The 21,837-nt window shown below is 49.4% G+C and overlaps 1 protein-coding gene across 7 annotated transcripts in view; it reads right to left on the bottom strand.

Annotated features, from left to right (window-relative positions):
* The window catches only part of ACVR1B (activin A receptor type 1B), a 35,860-nt gene extending 14,445 nt beyond the window's left edge, over window positions 1-21,415 (bottom strand). The window contains exons 1-3 of one of the 7 annotated variants that reach the window (XM_041736162.1): window positions 21,238-21,415; window positions 3,563-3,802; window positions 2,506-2,754 (exon numbers count right to left, since the gene is read on the bottom strand). In XM_041736162.1, coding sequence (XP_041592096.1) covers window positions 2,506-2,754; window positions 3,563-3,802; window positions 21,238-21,328 — 580 coding nt within the window. In that variant the 5' untranslated portion in view covers window positions 21,329-21,415. Of the gene's footprint in view, window positions 1-2,505; window positions 2,755-3,521; window positions 3,803-5,770; window positions 6,237-17,649; window positions 17,787-17,880; window positions 17,904-18,201; window positions 18,366-19,853; window positions 20,075-21,237 lie in introns of those variants that run through there. The other 6 variants (XM_041736164.1, XM_041736163.1, XM_041736165.1 and 3 more) reach the window with 6 other exon arrangements.
* Between the last annotated feature and the right edge of the window lie 422 nt (window positions 21,416-21,837).

Below are 21,837 nucleotides of genomic sequence, written 5' to 3'. Positions count from 1 at the left end.
CTGTCCGCAGCCACTAGAGGGCGCCGCTGCGTGGCCCACGAAAGCCGGGCGGCGGCTGGGGCTACGAGGCTCCCACCGCCCTCCAAGCAAAGCCCTGCTCCCCGGCCAGCTCCAGATGCGGCACACCAGGCTGCCCACGCTGACCCTCAGGGTGACTCTACTGTCCTTACAGGGCTCATTTACTGCTTCATTTGCCCCGTCAGTGGCCTCCCTATCTATCCATCAAGACTGACGCCGAGCTCTCACTTCCTCTCCCAGACCAAAGAAACATGTTATTAACCCCTACGCCCTGCGGACGGGAAAGCCACTTACTGGATGCTCACGGTGCACCAGGCACTATGATAGAGGCTTTACACAGATTATCTCATTTCCTCACAACCACCTGTACGCTGGGTAGACAGTGTTATTATCCCCATTTTACAGATGGGAAAACTAAAGCTTGAAAGGGAAAGTTACGTAACTCCTTGGAACTCATTTAGGCAGCAAGTGTCAAAGATGGGACTAAAGTCTAGAACTGTCTCCCAAAGTTCATGCTTCCAACTACAACACTACACAACCCTCCCGTCCATCTCCTCTGTGCCTGCCTGAGTCCTGGCCCTTCTTTAAAAGACTTCCAACTGGTCTTTCTGCTTCCCTGGTCGCCCTGCTCCTGCCCTGCACACCCACACACAGCCCTGCCTCACCCTGCCCTAACAGGAGGCTGGTGAATGAGTGAATTCACCCCACACCACTGCCAGAATTCCTTCCATGGGAAAATAAGAACATTTATGTTGCCACATGAAAACTTCCAGTAGATGCCTCTCACCGTACTGGAGAAAGCACGGCACCCAAGGTCCTTCCCACCCGGGCTGTCCTGCCAGTCCCCACCCCCGTCCTCACCCCCCCGCGTTCATTCCCTAAACACATGGTGAACTTTGGTGCCTTTTTGTCCTTTCGCTCAAGGGGTTTTCCTTGGCCTGAAATGTTCCCTGTCCTCTTACCACTCTTAAAACCTCCAACTCAGTCTTCAAGACCCCTTTAAACGCATCCTCCCCCAGGAGACCCTTTCCCAGCAATCCCAGTCTCTTCTACCCAGTCCTGGGTCAGCCTTTTTTATCTTTCTTTACCTTGTGCCACCCAGAGGGCATTCGACACGTATTTGTTAAAGGGAATTGAAAGTCACATAAGCAGCATGGACTTACTACTTTAAAAACCACAGTACTGAAACTCAAACACCTTGGAAGCCCTGGATTAAGAAGGGACTAAACATCCAAGGAGAAATAGTTATTAATCATTTTACTCCAGATGACTAAGTAACCACCATGGACCTTCACTGGCCTCAGCTAGTTCTGATCTTAAAAAAGACTCCAGAAAACCTGAGCTACCCTCCTGTGACAGCAAATCAAGTCAGAGAGTCAGTCAGGCAGTTCTAACCACTGCCCTACCTCTTTCAGCAAAGAACAAGACATATATTTTCTCTCTTCCTAAAAATATGCAGCTTTTAAATATATCCATCATTTTGGCACTCTCTACTGCAGAGCTTAATAAAGGCAAAACCACTGAAATTCAGGAGATGTCACAGCTCAAAGTATTCCCTGTGTTCAAGGAGGAATGTCTGGCCATGACTGATGGCATAATTTCCCTACAGAACAATAGTCTTGTCACATGGCAAGGAAACATACCATAAACACACACAAAATTCTCACAATATGATTCTGTATGTTTTAACTAGAATGGCAATAGAGACCTTTGCAGATGATTTTTTTTCCACAAGAAAAGAATACCACCATCACTAAAATAATTGTCTATCTTCATAAAAAAAAGACTCTTTTGCAGTTGTTTCACATCTAATAGCTCGCTGAGCTATACCCTGAGACCTGAGCAACCCCAGGCCCTTTATCCTGAATTCTGAGCTCACATCAAGGGCCAGGGTTCAGTTCAATTCCCTCAAGTAAGAAAGACTCGGTTACCAATAGGCAGTGCAGGAAACAAAGGGTACTGACACCAAGCGGCAAGCCCAAGCTGCCTTTATGTAACCCCCACCAAAAAAAAACCCTTGGGCAACGGGTACGAGTCAATGATTCACCAAACCCCAGCTCTCAGCTTTACTCAATGTCCTTAAACTCCCCTTGTGGTTGCTCAGAGATCAATGATTAGCTGTCACCACCTCACAGAAACCCGGCACACTCCTGTTTCTCCAAGGGGCCCTTCAATTGAGCACTCTACTGCTCAGATGGAACCAGGTGAATTTTAATAGATGTACGCTTACAAGACTGGGAGAGAGGCGGGGTTTCTGGAATGGAGAGTTTTACTCTTGACCTTTGGAATCCCAGGGAATCAAAGATTTTCTGTGGACCCATTATCTTATTCCATATCAGACTCCAAAAGAAGGGGTGTCCTGAAACCAAACGCCTTGGTGCCGGCAGAAACAAGTGCAAGGCCCAGCCTTCTCCGTGCATGGTCTATCCCTGCTGGGAAATGGTGACGAAGACCAACGACAGACACAATTGCTGAAGCACTCAGTACCTGAGCCAGACCCTGATGTGGAGAGATCGTAGACAAGATCCTGGAGCGTCTTGTCTTTGGAGAGACACATCTCACACGAGGGATCTTCCATGTCCAGTCTCTGGCGGTTGTGATAGACACGCTGATGATAGTTAATGACAAGGAAAACAATGATGATGATGAGAAACAGGAGGAACACTGGGCCAGCAATAATGCCTACCAGCTCCACGGGGCCCCACATGGATGGGTGCTCAGACTCCTTGAGGTGACCTGGGTCAAGTGAGAGAGGAGAGGGAAAGAACACGGTAAAAACACGGGAAAGCTCTGACCCTCTCTGTCCCCGACACCCCCGTCCGCGGGAATGTGCCCTTTCCCTCCTGCCTGCGCTCAAGGTGCTCTTGACCTCCCTGGTCTTACCGGGCTCTGGGTGTGCCTGGCGCCCTCATATGCGAACCTCTCTAACGGAGGAGGCCGTTACGACGACAGTCCAGCTCACAACTCACTGTCATCCTCGGCATTTCCCGGGCCGTCCCACCTCAGTGCCCCAGACAGATGCCAGGTTCTGCGCTTCCACTCGAAACAGCTGCTTTAAGCCCTGCAGCTGAAAGTCCCTCCTCCTCTGCTCTCCCCAGTCATGCCTTCTAAATGGGACCCTTGCAAAGGGCTGCCAGCTAATACTTCGCAGCCCCGACTGCTGTCCTTCTTTTCCAACTCTGGCCCCTCTTCCCATCTTGCCATCACACTCACCCAGCAGCTGCCTTCACGCAGATCAGGGGCTATCTCCATACCTTCCCATGGGGATCCCTGCCTGGCTCTCCCACTCCTCACCAGCTGCCCATGGCTGCTCAGCCAGCATCCAAAATGTGGCTTTCACCTCTTGACAATCTGTCTTCCCCAAACTCTTGTCTACAAATCTGACTGGGGAGGAATCCCATCCCCTCGTCATGTTGGGGAACATCCAAAAGGTACCTTTACCTATCATCAAACAAAGGGATTGGGGAAGAGTAGAGTAGGATGAGATGGGAGGGGTGCCCTACCTCCAGGATGAGCCAATAGTCCAACAAGGGTGTCCACTCACCACTGGGCACCCTCAGGTCGATCTTGTTACAGAAGTCAGTATAGCAGCAGTGGGTGTTGCGGAGATCCTCAGAGCTCAGACAGTAGAAGGGCTTCCCAGCGGGGACCAGCTCCACTTTGGGGATGCAGGTGCGCACGTGGTGCTCCATCCCATCCAGGTTGAAAATGGAAACCATGCAGGCCCCATCTGTTTCACACGTGTAGTTGGCCTGGAGGCAGCTGGTACACGCACACTGCAGAGCTGCAGGAAATTTGGGAGTACACTGACATTAACGGTGAGATCTTATCCTAGGTCCTTTTCCAGACTTAGAATATAATCCTCTAGCACACTTGATGTTCCCAAATAAGGAGCTGTGATGGAGACAGGGCCAGAGAGACGACACCGTCAATGGGAGCACCAACTTTTCGCCTGTTCATTCAGCTCAGAAACCAGGCTTCCAAGCCCCAACTTTTTCTTCTAAGTACCCTATCTTAGGCCTATGAGAAACAGAAAAAAAACCTTCTGAACTTTGCCTTAGACTTACTACACATTATTTTGTGGCTGGGAATGAAGTTTTCCTTTAAATGTAGATGCCCGAGGATGAGAGGAAGGCACTTTCCCCTCAGAGGATACAGATACCACCTCCCGCCCCACCCCTCCATCCTCCACCCAAAACCACCCAGGCTCCCTTGCTTGAGGATGGCTCATCAACCCCATCTTCTTTCTCTGGCACTAGGCATGCCCACAGTTTTCTGAATGCAGTATGCATGCTCTCACACATTCTTTTGCGGCAATGCTTTTCTTCCTGGCTACTTCTCACAAATCCTTTAAAATTCAGCCTAAGCATCACTTCCTTTGAAAAGCTTCCCATCCACTAGTCCAATGTCCTCCTCCTCCCTTTAGTCCATGGTAGGTGCACCTCTCATGGGGGGGAAAAGAATAACCTCCAAAGAGGATAATATTAACACCTAACTCGTAAAGTTATTGTGAGGATTAAATGGGCTGACGCATAAAGTGTTCAATAAATTTAACCTACTCTGGAAGGTCGCTGGATATCATTTAAAAATATTATATATCTTTATTATATATATATACACACACACACTATATATATATATAAATATATATTTTATACATACAAACACACATACACATGCTTTTCCCCCCTGAAATAGGCAGTTTGTGCGATCATGCCTGGGTCTAATGAGTTCTGCTGGGTGTGTTTTATACATAAGTGTGCACTGTTGACAGGAAATTACTGTAAATGAATTTGGCGCCTCTGAAAGCCAGTTCAGCAGCCCTGGAATCTGAAATCCTTTATTTATCCGTCTAACAAGAATAGCACAGACAGCGGCAGTTGGTTCTCCCCAACACTGTCTCCCATGGGCCTAACCTAGCCCTGACCTCTCGGAACGGGCAGGAGTGCGGCTGCGGCCGCCAGGACCCTGAGGTTGGGACCCGGAGCTGAATGAAGCCTTCGGCCGCAGGCAGTGGAGGCTGCAGGGCCCACCCAAGTCCCGGCCTGGACACTCAGCCAAGAGTATCTGGGTACCAAGTGGGACGACATTCAAACCAAGGCCCCTGGAGAAGAGACGTTTATGACCAGCCCCGTGCAAAACGCGCCTGTTGTAAGTCACCCCTTGGGGCTGTGGACAGGCTATCTTTGTCTCTCCCTGCAACGCTCTGGAAGGCGTCTCTTGGCTTTTCAGTTCCAAGGACGGATTCTAGACCTCTCTGTGCCCAAGGCCCCTTCCTCAGGCTTTCCATAAATGATGCAATCCCTCGCCACTCCCACCGAGGAGACAAAGGAGCGCACTGACAGGTAACGCTGCCGTGGAGCCTCCCAGGAGGCCTCTGATCAGAGCCCTTTCTTCTGGGAGAAATTCCACGGCGCTGCCTGCTGACGTGGAGGGGAACGAGCTATTTTTAAGGGCAGGAAGTTTAAAGCAGGTACCTTCGGACTAGGCTCCAAATCATAAAAGGAATTTTAAAAGCACGTCCTTCCTGAACTTCGATTCCAACCCTTTTAGACACAAGAAAGCCGAAGGAACCGCCTCATCCCCCCCAAATGCCTTTCTGCCCCCCCTTACCCCCTCTTAGTTTTCCCGCTAACCGGAGTTTGCTCCTGCACCCCTCGGGTCCTCAGGCCAAGCCCTCCACTCCCGCTGGCGCCCCTCCCCCGTGGGTCGGGAGGCCGGGGCACAAAGGGGTTCCCCGTGGGGTGCACACCTCTCAACACGCGTGCGTGACACGCGGCAAAGAGAACAGCGTCGGGGCTATTCCGGGCGCCAGGAGGGGCCACGGGCAGACCCAGACCGAGCGGCCTTCGAGGAAGAGCTCGCCCGCCTCGGGGTCGGGGTCTGCCCCTGAGCAGGCGGCAGGGCCGAGAGGCTCCAGCTCCAGATACTTCTCCCTCCGCTGGTTCACGGCCTCTTTCACAGTGATTCATTCTGGAGAACGAACACACCCACACGTGGCTCATTATTTTTGGGAAGTACTTAAACAATCTTGGTGTAAGACAGGAAAGAACAAAAGTGGCGAAATCTATGTGAGACGGGATGAAGAGCGGAACTGGGAGCGGGGCCATGCGGGCTTGCGATAAGGGATTAGGCAAGTCCCTGAATCCACCGGCCTCGGCCTCGGCCGCCCCGCCAGAAAATGCCATTTATCTTACGGAGATGGTATGAAGATTAGCCAAACATCCGCTAAGCGTGGTGTGTCCTGAGGAAGGTTCTCTCTGCGCACATCTGGGCACATCGACACAGTTTACAGAGTGACGGAGAAGTCTGGATGGATGGATTTTTTTTTTTAATTTTTATTTATTTATGATAGTCACACAGAGAGAGAGAGAGAGAGGCAGAGACACAGGCAGAGGGAGAAGCAGGCTCCATGCACCGGGATCCCGATGTGGGATTCGATCCCGGGTCTCCAGGATCGCGCCCTGGGCCAAAGGCAGGCGCCAAACCGCTGCGCCACCCAGGGATCCCGATGGATGGATTTTTAAGAGAACCATCACGGCTGCTCGCATCCCTGAAAAGGCTTCGGTTACTACCGCTACAGCCACAGCAGGGCACTAGGGCCCGGACGGGTCACAGACACCCACGGCCCCAACTCCAGCGCTATCGTTAACCACGTGACCTGGAGCACGCTCCTAACCTCCCTGCACCCTGGTTTCCTAATCTGCCGAGTGGGACTGGGGATAATCACTTTACAGGGCTGTGTGCGAACTATATGGAATAACACATTTTAAAAGTGCTCAGCAAATAGGTGCTCAATAAATTCTAACCTCTCCTCTAAATATAACGCTCAAGCATAAACAGGCACGCACACGCAGGCACGCACACAGAAAATGTCTCTTTAACCACTAATTAGGAAGTGGCAAGTTACCGTAAGACCGCAGCAAGCACAGCAAGAGACTGTTTTAGCCTCAGCTCTGCCAGTAACTAGTCGTGTGGCATTGGGCGAGTCATTTAACCTCTGAGCTTCATTTTCCTCATGATTAATCAGAAAGAAGGCAATGAACTAGATGACCTCTAAAATCCTCCAGTTGAAATTTGAATCCAGTTTGTTTTTAAATTCACATTGTCTGGACCACTGATCCAACACTGGGAAGTTCTGCTTTACACTGGATATACTTTCTCCTTAACTTTAAAGATAGACATTAGGGCCAGTTTTCTGTTAACATTCATTTTTCAAAAGAAAGTGATAATAAAATCATAAAAATAACTGAATTTAACCATAAACGTACTAGCATGCGAAATCACAAAACTATGCGCGATTTCTTTGAAAACGAAATCTGGACTAATGAATGCTAATAGCCCTTTATAATCTACTTCACAGTGACTCATCAGGTTAAATCAGTCTCCACACATGCATATAAACAATACATACCTAAGACTCTCCATATTCCACAACCAAGGAGTTACATAGTAGAAATAACATAATTTGGAAAACCAGTAACAGAGGAGTAACAGAATCACTGGAGACACAACCGAATTAAAAAGTGGTCAGAAGGAGGGGGCGCCCCGGGGCCGCTCAGTCGGTGAGGCGGCCGACTCTGGATTTCGGCTCAGGTCCTGATCTCGGGGTGCTGGGATCGGGATCCTCTCTCTCCCTCTCCCTGCCCCCCACGAATGTGCTTAGAACGAGCTCTCACTAGCACAGCACTGTGCTCTTAACAAGTCTGTCAAAACTAAACTGAAGACAAAACCACCTAAGCAGGATTTGAATGTGGCTCCAACATGATTAGAAGGTGGTTTGTGGTAGGATGTAGATGCAAATTTGATTCATGAGCGAGGCTGTATTTTGAGGAAGACCAACAAGTCCCAACCTGGGCAGCCTCCGTCTAGCTGCGTGTTACGGAGGCACTAAAAGCCGAGTCTCGGCGAAGACAACCCCACTGCAGGCAGGGCAATGGGTTGGGTTCTCTGACCCACTGGCATACACCGGGAGGACACTCAGCAGCGGGTGGTGGCTCATGGGAATTCCCAAGAACCGCCCTCCGGGCACAGACTCAGCCACTCAGCCCACTACTCTGTCCCAGAACACATCTCCAGGAGATGTGGGGGAGAGCACAGGGCGGCGGCACCAACCTCAGAAGGTAAGAGGCAAGCCACAAAACATCCGCAGTCGTCCCGGCAGATAAAGATCCACAAACGTCCTTAAACATTGTAAAGCTACAATATTTATGATTTTTAGCTTATATTAATCACTCCTTGGGATAATAAGCTTCACCAGTTTTGTAGCACCACAGGGCACTGTCCTGCTCAGGTACGCTAAGACACTAAGCTTGCCTCTTCCAAACCTCACTGGGCAGCTCTCTAGTCCTACAGCATCCAAGATGAGCTGCCCAAACCAGCTTGTGTAGCCCTTCCTCTTCGCATTACAGTTCGATCATGAACTGACTCTCCGCCCTCCTCCTTCCAGATGGCAGCATCCATCAGACAGGCCAAACCGATAAGAATAGCCTATTACAACGCATGATTATTTTAATTAGTCTTCCTTGGACCTTATCCAATCCCCCTACAGCTTCCTGAGGATAGGACAGGACTGCAACTCTGAGTCTGAATAGCCAAAATGATCTTGGGGAAAAAAGAAGAACAAAGTTGGATGACTCACACGTCCTGATTTCAAAACGTACTACAAAGCTATAGCAATCAAAACAGTGTGGTGGTGGCATTAAGTACAGCCACATAAAGCAATGGGATAGAATTGAGAGTCCAGAAACCAACCTATACATCCATAACTGACTTATTCTTGACAAGAATGTCTAGACCATTCAGGGGGAAGGACTAGTCTTCAACAAATGATGCTAGACAACTAGATATCCACATGCAAAAGAATGAAGTCGACCCTTACTTCACACCATATACAACATTTTTTTTTTTAAAGATTTTGTTTTATCTATTCCTGACAGACACAGAGAGAGGCAGAAACACAGGCAGAGGGAGAAGCAGGCTCCCTGCAGGGAGCCCGACGTGGGACTCAATCCCGGGACCCAGGATCACACCCGGAGCCGAAGGCAAATGCATAACCGCTGAGCCACCCAGGCATCCCCGTATAAAAAAAAATTAATTCAAAATGGATCAATGAGCTAAATATATAAAAGCTATGACTTGTATTCTAAAACTTAAAAAAAAAAAAAACAGAGGTAAAGCTTCAGGACTTTGGATTTAGCAACGCTGTCTTAGATAGCATACCCAAAGTACAAGGGACTAAAGAAAAATACATAAACTGGCCTTCATCAAAATTAAAACCTTCCGTGGGGTACCTGGGTGGCTCAGTCAGTCAGGCGTCTGTCTGCCTTCGGCTCAGGTCATGATCCTGAGGCCCTGAGATCGAGCCCCACATCAGGCTCCCTGCTCAGGGGGGAGCCTGCTTCTCCCTCTCCCCCTGCTGCTCCCCTGCTTGTGCTCTCATTTTCTGTCAAATGAACAATTAAAATCTTAAAAAAATAAAACCTTCTGTGCATCAATGGACAATATCAAGAGAATACAAAACAACCTATGGAACAGGAGAAAATATTTGTAAGTCATGTATCTAATAACTGCCTAGTATTCAGCCTAGTATTCAGAATACTTAAAGAACTCATAACCCAGGACGCCTGGGTGGCTGTGGCTGAGTGCCTGCCTTTGGCTCAGGGCATGATCCCAGAGTCCTGGGATCAAGTCTCACATCAGGCTCCCTGCATGCTGCCTGTTTCTCCCTCTGCTTATGTTTCTGCCTCTCTCTGTGTCTCTCATGAATAAATAAAAATAATAATAACAATAATAAAAGAACTCATAACTCAACAACATAAAACAATTAAAAAATGGGCAAAGGACTTGAATAGACATTTCCCCAAAAAAGATACACAAATGGCCAACAAGCACATGAAAAGATGTCCAATATCATCCCAGATGCAAATGAATTTTAAATGTAGGTTTAAATCAAAACCACGAGACACCACTTCACACCCACTAGGAAGGCCTTAAGAAAATGAAAAAGATGGGATGCCTGGGTGGCTCAGCGGTTAAGCGTCTGCCTTTGGCTCAGGACAAAACAGTTTGATGGTTCCTCCATAAATTAAATGTTGAATTACCATATAACCCAGCAATTCTACTCATAGGTGTATATCCAAAAGGCTGGAAATAAGTGTTCATACAAAAACTTGCACACGAATGTTCAAAATAGCACCACGCATATAGTCAAAGGTGCAAACAACCCAAATGTCTATCAAATAATGAAGGCAAACCAAAATGTGGTCTATTCAGACAGTGGAGTATTATTCAGTCATAAAAATGAATAAACTGAAAAAAAATGAATAAACTGTTGGTATACACTACAATATGAACTTTAAAAACACTATGTTAAGTGAAAGCTTATGATTCCATTTATTTATTTTTATTTATTTTTTCATGAGAGAGAGAGAGGCACAGAGACACAGGCAGAGGGAGAAGCAGGCCCCATGCAGGGAGCCCGACGTGGGACTCGATCCTCGATCCCGGGTCTCCAGGATCACGCCCTGGGCTGAAGGCGGCGCTAAACCACTGAGCCACCCGGGCTGCCCTATGATTCCATTTATATTAAACATCCGGGAAGCACATTAATGGTTGTCAGGGGCTGGGGGCAGAGTGGGAGGGAGGATGGAAAGTAACTCCTTAATGGGTTACTGGGTTTCCTCTGGGGTAAGGAAAAGGTTCTAGTACTAAATAGTGGTGATAACATTATGAAAGTTCTTAACACCACTGAATTATACACTTTAAGATAGTTAAAAATGAAAAAAAAATAAAATGGTTAACAATGGTAAATTTTCTGTTGTGCTTTACCATAAATTTAAAAAATACCAAGTCTCTGAAAAGCAGTATGTATAATCTCAATTATGAAACTAAAACATTAAACACCTAATACGTGCATAGAGGAAAAAGAACCAACTTGGGGCACCTGGCCCAGGGTAGAGCACACAACTCTTGATCTTGGGGTCATGAGTCTGAGCCCCACTGTGGGTGCCGAGGTCACTTAAATTAATAAATAAATAACAAGGGAAAACACAACCTGGAGGTCTCGTGTTCTTCAGACCATATTCATCCTGAATCCCTGTGCTCTCCAAGATGTCCCAGGAACCTCAGAGCTCCACAAGGGGGGAGCCACTGCCCTGCTTTGCTTCACCATTTTCTCACTGGTGTCTAGCAAAGTGCCTGGCAAATAGCGCTGCGCTTAATAAATCTCAGGCAATAAATCTCAGCCTAATAACGTGAGAGGGAAGGGGGCTCTCCCAGGAGTGGCTTTCATCTGCTGTACATACATTTCTACATTTGTATTCTTAAAAGGGTCATGCTGCTTTAAAAAGGCAAAGAAAAAAAGAAAAATGTTGTCCAGTAACTCCTGATCTAGACAACTGCCAAAATGTTTAGGAAAATCCTGAATCAGGTTAAAAAATGGAGGCATCGGGCACGAAACCATCACGAAACAGAGGTAATGGTCGGTTCCCCTGGTAGGGGTGACGGGAGACAGTAACTGGGAACTGACAATGCGCCAACGGCGAAAACTCAAACCTAAGTAGAAATATCATGCAGTGTTAAAGTAAAGCGATTAGACGCTACTGGTTGATAAGAGACCCAAGTTACATTTTCACCCTTCATAATCATCAAAATTAGATTTTAAAAACACATTAAAACAAAATAAAACCAAACCTCTCAAGTACCCAAGGGCCAAAATGAAGTCAAATTTTACATGTGCAATTGAGTGGTACCTACAAAACCAAAAACTGTACTGGTGAAAAAAAAGCACTTAGAAAAAAAAATGTAACTGACTTAATAAAGGAAGCTATTTGTATGAGGAGGGGAAAAAAAAAAAAAAAACCCAGGGATTTAACAATAAGACACTTGATAAGCCTGGTATTTAATTCCAATCTGGGAAAAGGTCTCGGAATGGGGTTTGCATAAGAGAAAGGTGTTTGAAAAGCCAGCTCCACACACTATCTATTCCACCAACTGCCTTTCTGACATTCTACTTGGAGACAAACCCAACCCTAGAGAGCTGTTTAAACAAGTTCACCCTTAAGCCTCAGGTCTAGAGAATGAAAGCTTTGTTCTCCCTCAAAAAGAGACGTTTGATGTTTATGCTAAGGAGACCTGTCATTGCAACTTAATTTATGGCTGACTGTAAATACCTGAATATCTTAGCAAGGGCCCACCTGCTGCCCAGGAGAGGGTCACGGTAAAACTGGAATGAGCGCGTCTTACTACACAGCGTGCCTGGTCGTTCCTCGGACCCAAGCGTATGGACTCAGCTGTCCCATTCAGACAGTCTGCAAGTAACCTGGTACTTCTCCTTTACTTAACAGTTTATAACGAACATGGAAAACCATTCTGTGTTCTTTCTTTGTTGCACTTAAATAGACGTTTTTGTGGCTCATTAGGGCAGGGAGGATGTTTATGAGCGGTATTTTGTATTTGCTTCCTGACCTATTTACTATACTATGGATGAGTGGAGAGGAGTCGTGTACGTCACGGTTTTGAGTGAGAAGAGGAATAGGAGGAATGGTTTCAGGCAACTGGGACAATGAAGGAGAAAAAAAAAAAAAAAACAGCCAGGGCTGAGAATAAAACTAATGAGGCTGAGATCAAGTACATTTGGCTGGAATAAAATGGGTAGGTGGTAGAATGAAACAGAGATGAAAGAGGTGAGGTAGGAAGAGAGCTTATCGTGTTCCAAGTAACTCAAATGTTTGCAGCATTTTTGAGTGACCGGGATAAAAACTGCATATAGAGGGATGTCTGGGTGGTTCAGCAGTTGAACATCTGTCTTTGGCCCAGGGTGTGATCCCAGGGTCCCGGGACCGAGTCCCACATCGGGCTCCCCGCATGGAGCCCGCTTCTCCTTCTGCCTGTGTCTCTGCCTCTCTCTGTGTGTCTCTCATGAACACAGAAAATCTTGAAAAAAACAAAAAACAAAAAACCCAACTGCATATAGAGGAGATACCAAAAGCAGAGCAGGCCAGAACTGGAATTATTTACCTAGGATATTGCTGAGAGGATGGAAAAAAACTGAATGGATCCAATTAAACAAACTTATTAAGTACTTAAAATGTGCAAGGGTCTGTGACAGGACAAAGCCACATAAAAAAGAATAAGCTAGTTCCTAGCATCCATTTTTACGGGGCAGAGGCTGGGAGAGTGGGAGGAGCAGACGGACCAAAGAGAAAAGCACAGAGGATAGAACCACTGACCAGGGGGACAGCAGAAGGACAAAGGAGGTCCCACACTGGAGGGTGGTCACTTTGGCCAAGAAGAGAAGGCCAAGGCCAAGCAAAACACAAGGCATATTAGGTCCACAGCGAATGGACAATGCCAGGTTCCAGCTGGAGACAAGAACAGTACGGAAGATGAGACCACATCAGGTGCACCATGACGCCAGGTGAAGGGGTCTGGGCTGATCCTGGAGGCCACATGAAAGCAGTGGAACCACAAGACGCAGAGGGGATGCTCTCCCCAAAGTTAAATCCAGCAACGAGATGGATGACAGGTGTGAGACTGGAGGCAGAGACTGGTTAGAAAATGACTTGCACGGTCCTCGTAGGATGTGGGACAGTACAGCACTCAGAGCACATGCTTTGGGGTCCAACAGACCTGAGCCACTGAACCTCCCCATGCCTCAGTTGCCTCATCTGTAAAACGGGGATGAGAATGCTCAGAGGGTAGCTGCACAGAGTAACTGACATAACCCAAGTCCCCAGCATCACACCTGAGTATATAGTAAACGTTCAGTAAACCAGATGCCTTTACTACTTCTGTCACCCAGGTGCACGAGAAGGGTCGAAACTCTTCCTAGTTTTGTGGTTGTTCCAACAAGAAGAAAGGTCAATCTGTGTAAACTTCTTAAGGGCAAGGACAGACTCTTTCCTCGGTATCCCTCTCACCATTCAGCTTGGTCCTGGATGTTAGAAATGAACACTGATTACATTTCAATCTTATCGACCCCGATTATAAACTGTAATACAGGGGCACATGGGTGGCTCAGTGGTTGAGCATCTGCCTTCGGTTGGGGTCAGGATCCCAGGGTCCTGGGATCAAGTCCCGCGTCGGGCTCCTTGCAGGGAGCCTGCTTCTCCCTCTGTGTCTCTGCCTCTCTCTGTGTGTGTCTCTCATGAATAAATAAAATCTTTAAAAAAATAAAATAAAATAAACTGTAATACACAGGTGTACACCAAGTCAACACACGAAGATCTGGGACAAGGCAGGTTCACCATAACTACCTAATAAAAACAGACAGGCTTCAGTTCAGATTCCTCAACCCAAACATTGGGACTACCTAAAAAAAAAAAAAAAAAAAAAAAACCAAAAAACTTATCTCCAAAGCACCCACAATCTCCTCTCTCTCTCTCCTCCAATCAATCATAAATATCTAGGAGAAGGTAACTGGCAGTAGGCGAAGGCCACGTGCGGTCCAAGGACTTTTCACATGAGAGCTCCATTAACAGCACGACCGGGCACCAGGTCTCAGTCTCCCTGAGCCCACCTTAGATAGCTAGTTCCCTTCCTGCTTCCCTTCTCCTCACGTATCCCTCTGAGCCACCACACACACATTTTTAAAAACACCACTTATTTACTATCTCAGTTTCTGTAGGTCAGAAGTCCAGGCACAGCGTGACTGGGGTTGGCCCGGGCTGCCTTCTCATCCAGGGCTGGGACCTCTTTCAAGCTCACTGGTTGTTGGCAAACTCCACTGCCTTGTGGATGGAAACCTGAGGTTCCCTTTTGCCTCCTTGCTGACAGCCAGGGACCACTCTCAGCCAGGTGGCCCCCTGGGCAGTTCACACATGGATGTTTACTTTCTTCCAAACCAGCTGGAGCATTTCTGACTTCCTTTTTTGCAACCAGCTGAGAAAACTGCTTTCAAAGACCTAGTGTAGTTAGCTCAGGTCGATCACACCAGTCCCCTTAGCTGAAGATCGACTGATTTGGGACCTTAATCGCATCAGCAAAATCCCTTCAAGGCAGTACCTAGATTCATGCTCAGTAATTGGAAGGTCCTATACTCCAAAGGCAGGAAATCTTGGGGGGTGAGGCAGAGGGCAGACTGCGGTAGGAAAAATCACCTTATATTTTACTTATTATCTCTCACATGCCAGAAAGTTAAGCTTCATCAACGAAGACATTTTTGTATGTCCTTTCGCCTACTGTTACACCTCTAGCACCTACGACAGTGCCTGGCACATGGTAGGTGCTCAATAAATGAGTGAGCTAAAGGAATCTTCAGCTATCACTATATATTGACTTAGATCACTGTATTTAGGCATAGTTACTTCAGATTATTATATATTTACAGGCTGGAAATGGGACTTCTCTCTATATTCAAATTCTGGTTCAATGAAACCATCCAGGAATCCTTGGAATTCCATAGGATATAATTTTTCCCTGCCACAATGATCTATATAGCTTTAACAAAATACAGGTGATTCTCATGGTTCATAGATTCTATATTCACTAAAATTTATCTGTAACCCCAAAATCAATACTCTCGGTGCTTTCGTGGTCATTCACAGACACGTTCAGAGTGGTAAAAAAAAAAAAAAATACAAGTCACCCAATGCACATGTTCCCAGCTGATGGCGAACAAGGTAACCATGCTCTGCCTTCTTGCCTCAGCTTTCACATTGTAAATACGTGTTCTTTTCACAGCATACCCTGTGCCATGCTTTTCACCTTTTTGTTTTTGTTTTTGCTGGCGGTGGGGATTTCACTGTTTAAAATGGCCCCCAAGAATGGTGCTAAAATGCTCTCCAGCGTTCCAAAGCTCAAGCAGACAACGATGTGCCTTGCAGAGAAAATACCTATATCAGATAACTGTCGTTCAGGCTTGCATTATAGTGCTGTTGGCCTCGAGTTCAAGGTTAACGAACCAACAATATATATTAAATAAGGCGTCTTTAAACAGAAACACATACATAGCAAGGTTATGTACTGATGGGTCAGTGGAAATACAGCGGCCAGGGGCTCACAGGAACAAGCCCCGTCATTCCCCTAGGAGCAGCGGCTCAGTATTCGCTAATCCAGTGTTCCAGTCAACTTTATAGAACAGAAGTACCATGAATAATGACACTTGACTATATGAGCCTCATTTTACAGATGAAACAGTGAATCTGAGAGAGAGAGAGAGGACATGGTGGTTCTCAGCACACTCTAGCACATAATTCTGTTTTATTTTCTCCAGAGCACTTAGGACTGAGAATTGTGTTTACTTATTTATTTTCTGTCTAAGCCACTGCTATTTTAAGTTCCATGACAGTTAGGGATTTAGGGATTTTTGTCCATCTTATTCTCTTGGGATTATTTCCCCAAGCCAAGAACCATTCCAGGCATATACCCAACCTAATGAGTAAAGAACTCTCCTATATGTAATCGTGTAAATACCAGAAGTGATGGATACTTTAAAGGGACGGGCAATTACTTTCATTATGTTAAATTCCAAATATTTAGGGACGCCTGGGTGGCTCAGCGGCTGAGCGTCTGCCTTCGGCCCAGGCCGTGATCCCGGGATCTGGGATCCGAGATCGAGTCCCACATTGGGCTCCTTGCAGGGAGCCTGCTTCTCCCTCTGCCTGTGTCTCTGTGTCTCCCATGAATAAATAAATAAAATCTTTAAAAAAAAATTCCAAATATTTAGTAAGACAAATGCAGGCTTAGGATGAAGTGGAGAGAGAAGAAAGAGAACCAAAAAGAATACCAGACAGTGCCTCAAGTGGCACTGTCTCTGAAACCCAGCGAGCTGGTAAGATGGTCTGGGATGCAAACTTCACGGCTCAACCAAACGCTGGCAGCTCTACCGAGTAAGGGAAAGAGAGATACACTCTGAAATCGTATTTTTGCTTGGTTTTACAGCTATCCTTGATGGAGAAGCCAGCAGGCAGAGAGAAGAGGCAAGGGCAGGAACGGTACCTCTGGAAGCCCAAGCTCGGGTCAGACCACACGTGCGAGAGGCACTAAGGAGGGCAAAACCCCATGGCAGGTGGGTAGGTATTTGAACCTGGCCATGAGGTGGTGCCTACAGAGCGGGAGAAATGCAGACTGGACTGCAGGTCTGAGGAGCTGATCCCTTCAAATGCTTCGGCATTCCCAGTCGAGGTGGAACTGATGGGCTCCGAACGCCAGCAGCACCTCCAACGTCAGAAGGATGGATGAGAAAGAGGACTCTAGGATCTTCTTTTTATAAACACAGAGAGGAAAATGAGATAAGACCCTCTTACATCAGCTCCTACTGTAACAGACAAATAACACAAGAATTCAAGACAAAGAGGCGGGATTCCAGAATTAATGTTCGCTGCTGCTCCGAGCAAAACTTGAACAGTAAACAATAAGGATTTCAAAATTAAAACAAAAGAGCCACTTCAGTATTCTAATTTAACCTTCAAAAATAAAGAAGATCTAAAGCACCACGAACTGAGAATTCCATTCCACCTCGACACCCTGTACTCCCGAGTTATTATGAGAGCAGACTGCAAGGCAGTTCCACTCATGTTCCCAAACGCAACAAGCAGCTCCAACAGGACACGCCGAAAGCAGCAGCACGTCTCCTCGTCTCCTCGTTTACTGATTCATATTTTGGTAGCAAGGTTACAATTAGCTCACCGGTGGAGAATAAACCTATTTATAACACGGCAGTCCACCTGAAAGACACAATCATCTAAAAAGGTTTTTAGAGGAAAATGAAGTGCAGCTTCTTCCTGTGCTGACTGCAGATTCCCAAGGTCCTTTCGGATGAAGTCCTCAGTCTAACCTTCCTGTGTTCACAGGCACCATTCCAGCCACCTCGCAGCCTCCATGTTCTTATGTAACATTTACATAGTGCCATAAACATACCCAGAGTTGCGTAAGAATCAAAACGTTGCCAAACCAATAAAGCCTAAAGGAGGTCACTCCCTCCAGACTGTCTTTGATTAGCACAGGTACCTGCCCGGTGTCCGACGTAGGCGCCTGGCAAAGGACAGAAATTAACCGGAGGAGATCTGATAGGGTCCACAGGAGGAAAAAAAAAAAAAAAAGGCACAAATCCGAAGAAGCGAACCACTCTGTGCATGTGGTGCTTCTATCAACCCCGAGAGCATGTTACTCTGTCCCATAAGATAAGAAGTAACCCAACAGTGCTCGTTCCCTGAAGTCAGAAACTGTGTCTAAAAATACCTCCCAGCCAACTGGCTATCAGTAAGTTCGTCTCCAAATGTCCCAGGAGGAACTCCACGGACTCTGTCCTCCACGGCAGAGGGAAGACTGAGGCAGTCACCGAAAGGTTAAGCAAGTGACTCGCTCAAGGACAACCTGTAAGGGAGCAAAGTTCCGGGGCCACGATCCGCGATGCGGCCTCCTCCCTCCGCCGGGCCCCAACCTTTGACCAGAGCGGCCGTTTATTATGTTTTAACCACATCTGTTCCGGGAGCTCTTCCAACAAGGAACCAAGCAGAGATTTCTCTTTCCCTCACAGAGCTCACTCTCACTGCACCTCAAGTCCACGTGCACTCGGGAGAGTACAAGGATTTGGCCTGGAATTAGATTTTCAAGTCTGTTCACGGAAACTCAGAGTGTTCCCATCAGAACCTCAAATGTCTCCCTCGATGCTTTTGTCTTGAGAAACGAATGTCCTGTTCTCCCTCCACCAACTCAGGCGACTTTACATTTTCAAAGACCCATGTGAAAATTCCAAAGCGAGGCCTCGAAAACCTGCTAGAAAACCTGCTATGCCTGTCAAGGGAAGGCTGCCCATTACCCGGAATTCATTCTCCTGGTCACCGGCCTTTGCCTAGGTCGCGGTTAACGCGCCGGCAGGAGCGCCCCGCCGGGCCGGGCCGCCCTCAGGTCAAGTCCCAGGGAGCGGCGGCCCGGCCACTCCCCCAGCTCACCTAGGGCAGCGCACAGAGGAAGTGCAGGGGAGGAAAGCAATCAACTTCTTGTTATCCCACAGCCTCTATTTTTCCCAGAACTGACGTTTTACTTCAGCCTTTTGCAACAGTGGTCTCTGTAGCATGCACTATTGGCAACTACATGTGTCCCGGAAAAAACTGTAGTGTCTGGCCAAGAAGTTTAAAGGCCTTCGAGAATGTTTGCTGGACACACAACCTAATTTCCAATTTACCAAAAAAAGAAACTAACTCCCCATTATGTCCACCCCATCCTCACCCTAACAAACATCCATTTTAGAAAGGCTACCAAAAAAAAAATCAAATAAATAAAATGAAACAAAACAAACAAACAAAAAAAACCCCTCTGTCCTAAGCCGGATCACCAATTAAACATTCTTAACTAGGCTCACCACAAGAAAAACCCCGCAGACGCTACACCAAATCAACAGGGAAATGGTGGTTAAAAATCTTCAATATATCAGGGACAGGGTACAAAACGTTCTATGGGAAGAACCTCAAGATTTCTCCGGACACACACAAGAATGACAGCCCCCGAGACGGAGTCTCCTTATTTACTATCCTACTAGAGAAATGACATTATGCTACACATTCCAGAAACAGGGCCCACGATAAGGCCCGGCAAGCAAACATTATTCACCAAAACCATCATCTCAGCACAACTGTCGGCCGGCGTTGGCAGACCTTCCCCACGGCCACCAGACCCCACGGCAGATCACCCGCGCGCAGAGCGGCGGGCCCCAGGAACACACACGAGGTGCCTAACACACGCATTAGCCAGCGAACAAAGACCCCACTGCACAGGCTCCACCGCTGGGAACAAATATCAAAGCTGGCGATAATGAACTTGTTTTCCACGCTCCCAAGCAGGCTGATGTCTCCTCGCGTTTGTCTGGTTTTATTAAGGAAGCCTAAGCCCACCTGAGAATCTTTATTTTTCAGTGGCGAGGGCAGCCGGGGAACTGCACACTGGCTCTCCCAGAGCTGGGAGGTGAGGGGCTGCAGAGGAGTCAAAGCCCGGGCTTTGTACATCAGGGGCCAGCCCAGCCCTGATCGCCTCTCCCGGATTCTCCCGGATCCATCCGTGGGTCAATAATCACTTCAATAGAGCTGCCACATATAACCTGCTTCTGCTACCCCAATGCCAAAACACATCCCAGGCGACTCTCTTAAATCGGGGTATTTTAGGGTTTCGGGGCGGCTCTTCTCAGCCCCCAAAGCCTCATAAACAACACGCCCAGGCCGGTGTGTCCCACGGAAAGGTACCCACCTCTCTCCGGGAGGAGGGGGAGGGTGGGGGTGGGATCGGGGAGCAGAAGGCTGTGGGGGCTGGAAGGTAAGGGGTGTGTGAGGGTGGGGGAGTGCGTGGGGGGCAGGGCCGGGCCACAGGGATCGTGTGGGCAGGTAAGTAAGTGCTGACCAAGGGCCGGAGGGGTGGAGGGGTGGAGGGGTGGCGGGGGTGGCGGGGTGGGGGGTGAGGGGGAGCCCATCCAGGGGTGGGATCTTTGCATGATCTTGGGGGGTAGGAGGGAGGTTCTAGGATTTCACCTGAGAGGCATCCACAAAGTGACTACCTGGATGGGCCCCCTGGGGTGGGGTGGGGTGGGGTGGGGTGGGGTGCGGTGCGCTGGGGGTGGGGGTGGGGGGCGGGGGGAAGCCAGGCGGAAAGCAAATACACCTAGATGCAGGTTAACCGTTGTGGAACCAGGGTTCCTAGGGTTAGAGAGATTCCAAAGCCAAGCTCCAAAAAAAAAAAAAAAAAAAAAAAAGGGGAAAAAAAAAAAACCCACGTTTAGGGGCCTGTTGGTCTCGCTTCCTCCGGGCATGTGTCCGGGGGGGCTGCCCCGCTGAACTCGGAGGGGCTGCGCGTCGGGGCGGGGGGGGTCTCCCTCTCCAGAACCCGAGAGAGGAAGGGGAGGTAGGGACGCCCCAGGGCAGGTCCCTAAGGGCAGGTTAGAGACCCCCTGGCCCTGTCATCGGAGGTGCGCAAGGGCTCGCAGCACCAGGAGACCTCGGGCGGCACAGAGCACCTGGGGGAGGGGGCCCGCGGCTCCGGGGCCCGCCCGCGCCCCCTCCGCGGAGCACCGAGCTGGCCGCGCGCCCCCGGGGCTCCCCGGCCCCCGCCCCGCTGGAGGGGCCGGCGCCGGGTCGGGCTGCAGGGGCCGCCGCGCCCGCCTCCCCCGCGCCCCCCGCGCCCCCCGCGCCCCCCGCGCCCCCCGCGCCGCCGCGCCGTGCGCCTGGGGGGGGGGCCGCGGCCCCGGGCCTCGCGCGCGCCCGGCCGCCTCCGCCCCGGCCCGGGACTCACCCTGGATCCCCCGGGGCCCCGGCCCGCCGCTGCCCGCCAGCAGGAGCACGACGAGGGGCAGGAAGGAGGAGGCTCCGGCCGACTCCGCCATAGTAACCGCCGCCGCCGCCGCAGCCCAGCAGCGCCCAGCGCGCGCGCCCCCGGCGCCGCCCCTCCCCCGCGCCCGCCCGCCCGCCCGCACGTGCGCTCCCGGCCGAGCCGCCGCCGCGCGCGCCCCCGAAGGGCGGGGCCGGGGCGCGCGGGCGCCCGCCTTAAAGGGGAGTGTCCCTTTAAGTGTTAAAGGGGTGGGAGGGGCCGGCGCCGCGGCCGCCTCGCGCGGGGGCGGGGCGGGGCGCACGGGGCGGGCGCACGGGGCGGGCCCCCGGACCCCCGCAGCCGCACCTCGCCGCGCTCCCTGCCCCCCGCATCCCCTCCATCCCCCCTCCGCTCCCCGTCCCGCCCGCCTCCCCCCACCCCTGCGGCCCGCGGCGGGGATGCTTGCACGCACTACCTGTGCGATCGCAGCCTGCGGCGCCCCTTTGCAGGACGGAGCTGAGCTCGGTCTTGCAGGGGCGTGGGGCGGCGGGGGGGAGGGGGGCACTGCGGGAGGCGCCCGCATCC

The sequence above is a fragment of the Vulpes lagopus genome, chromosome 21, assembly GCF_018345385.1.
Source record: "Vulpes lagopus strain Blue_001 chromosome 21, ASM1834538v1, whole genome shotgun sequence".
NCBI classification, from domain to species: Eukaryota; Metazoa; Chordata; class Mammalia; order Carnivora; family Canidae; genus Vulpes; species Vulpes lagopus.
The sequence above is the reverse complement of the archived record's forward strand: the minus strand, read 5'-3'. Positions and strand labels throughout refer to the sequence as shown.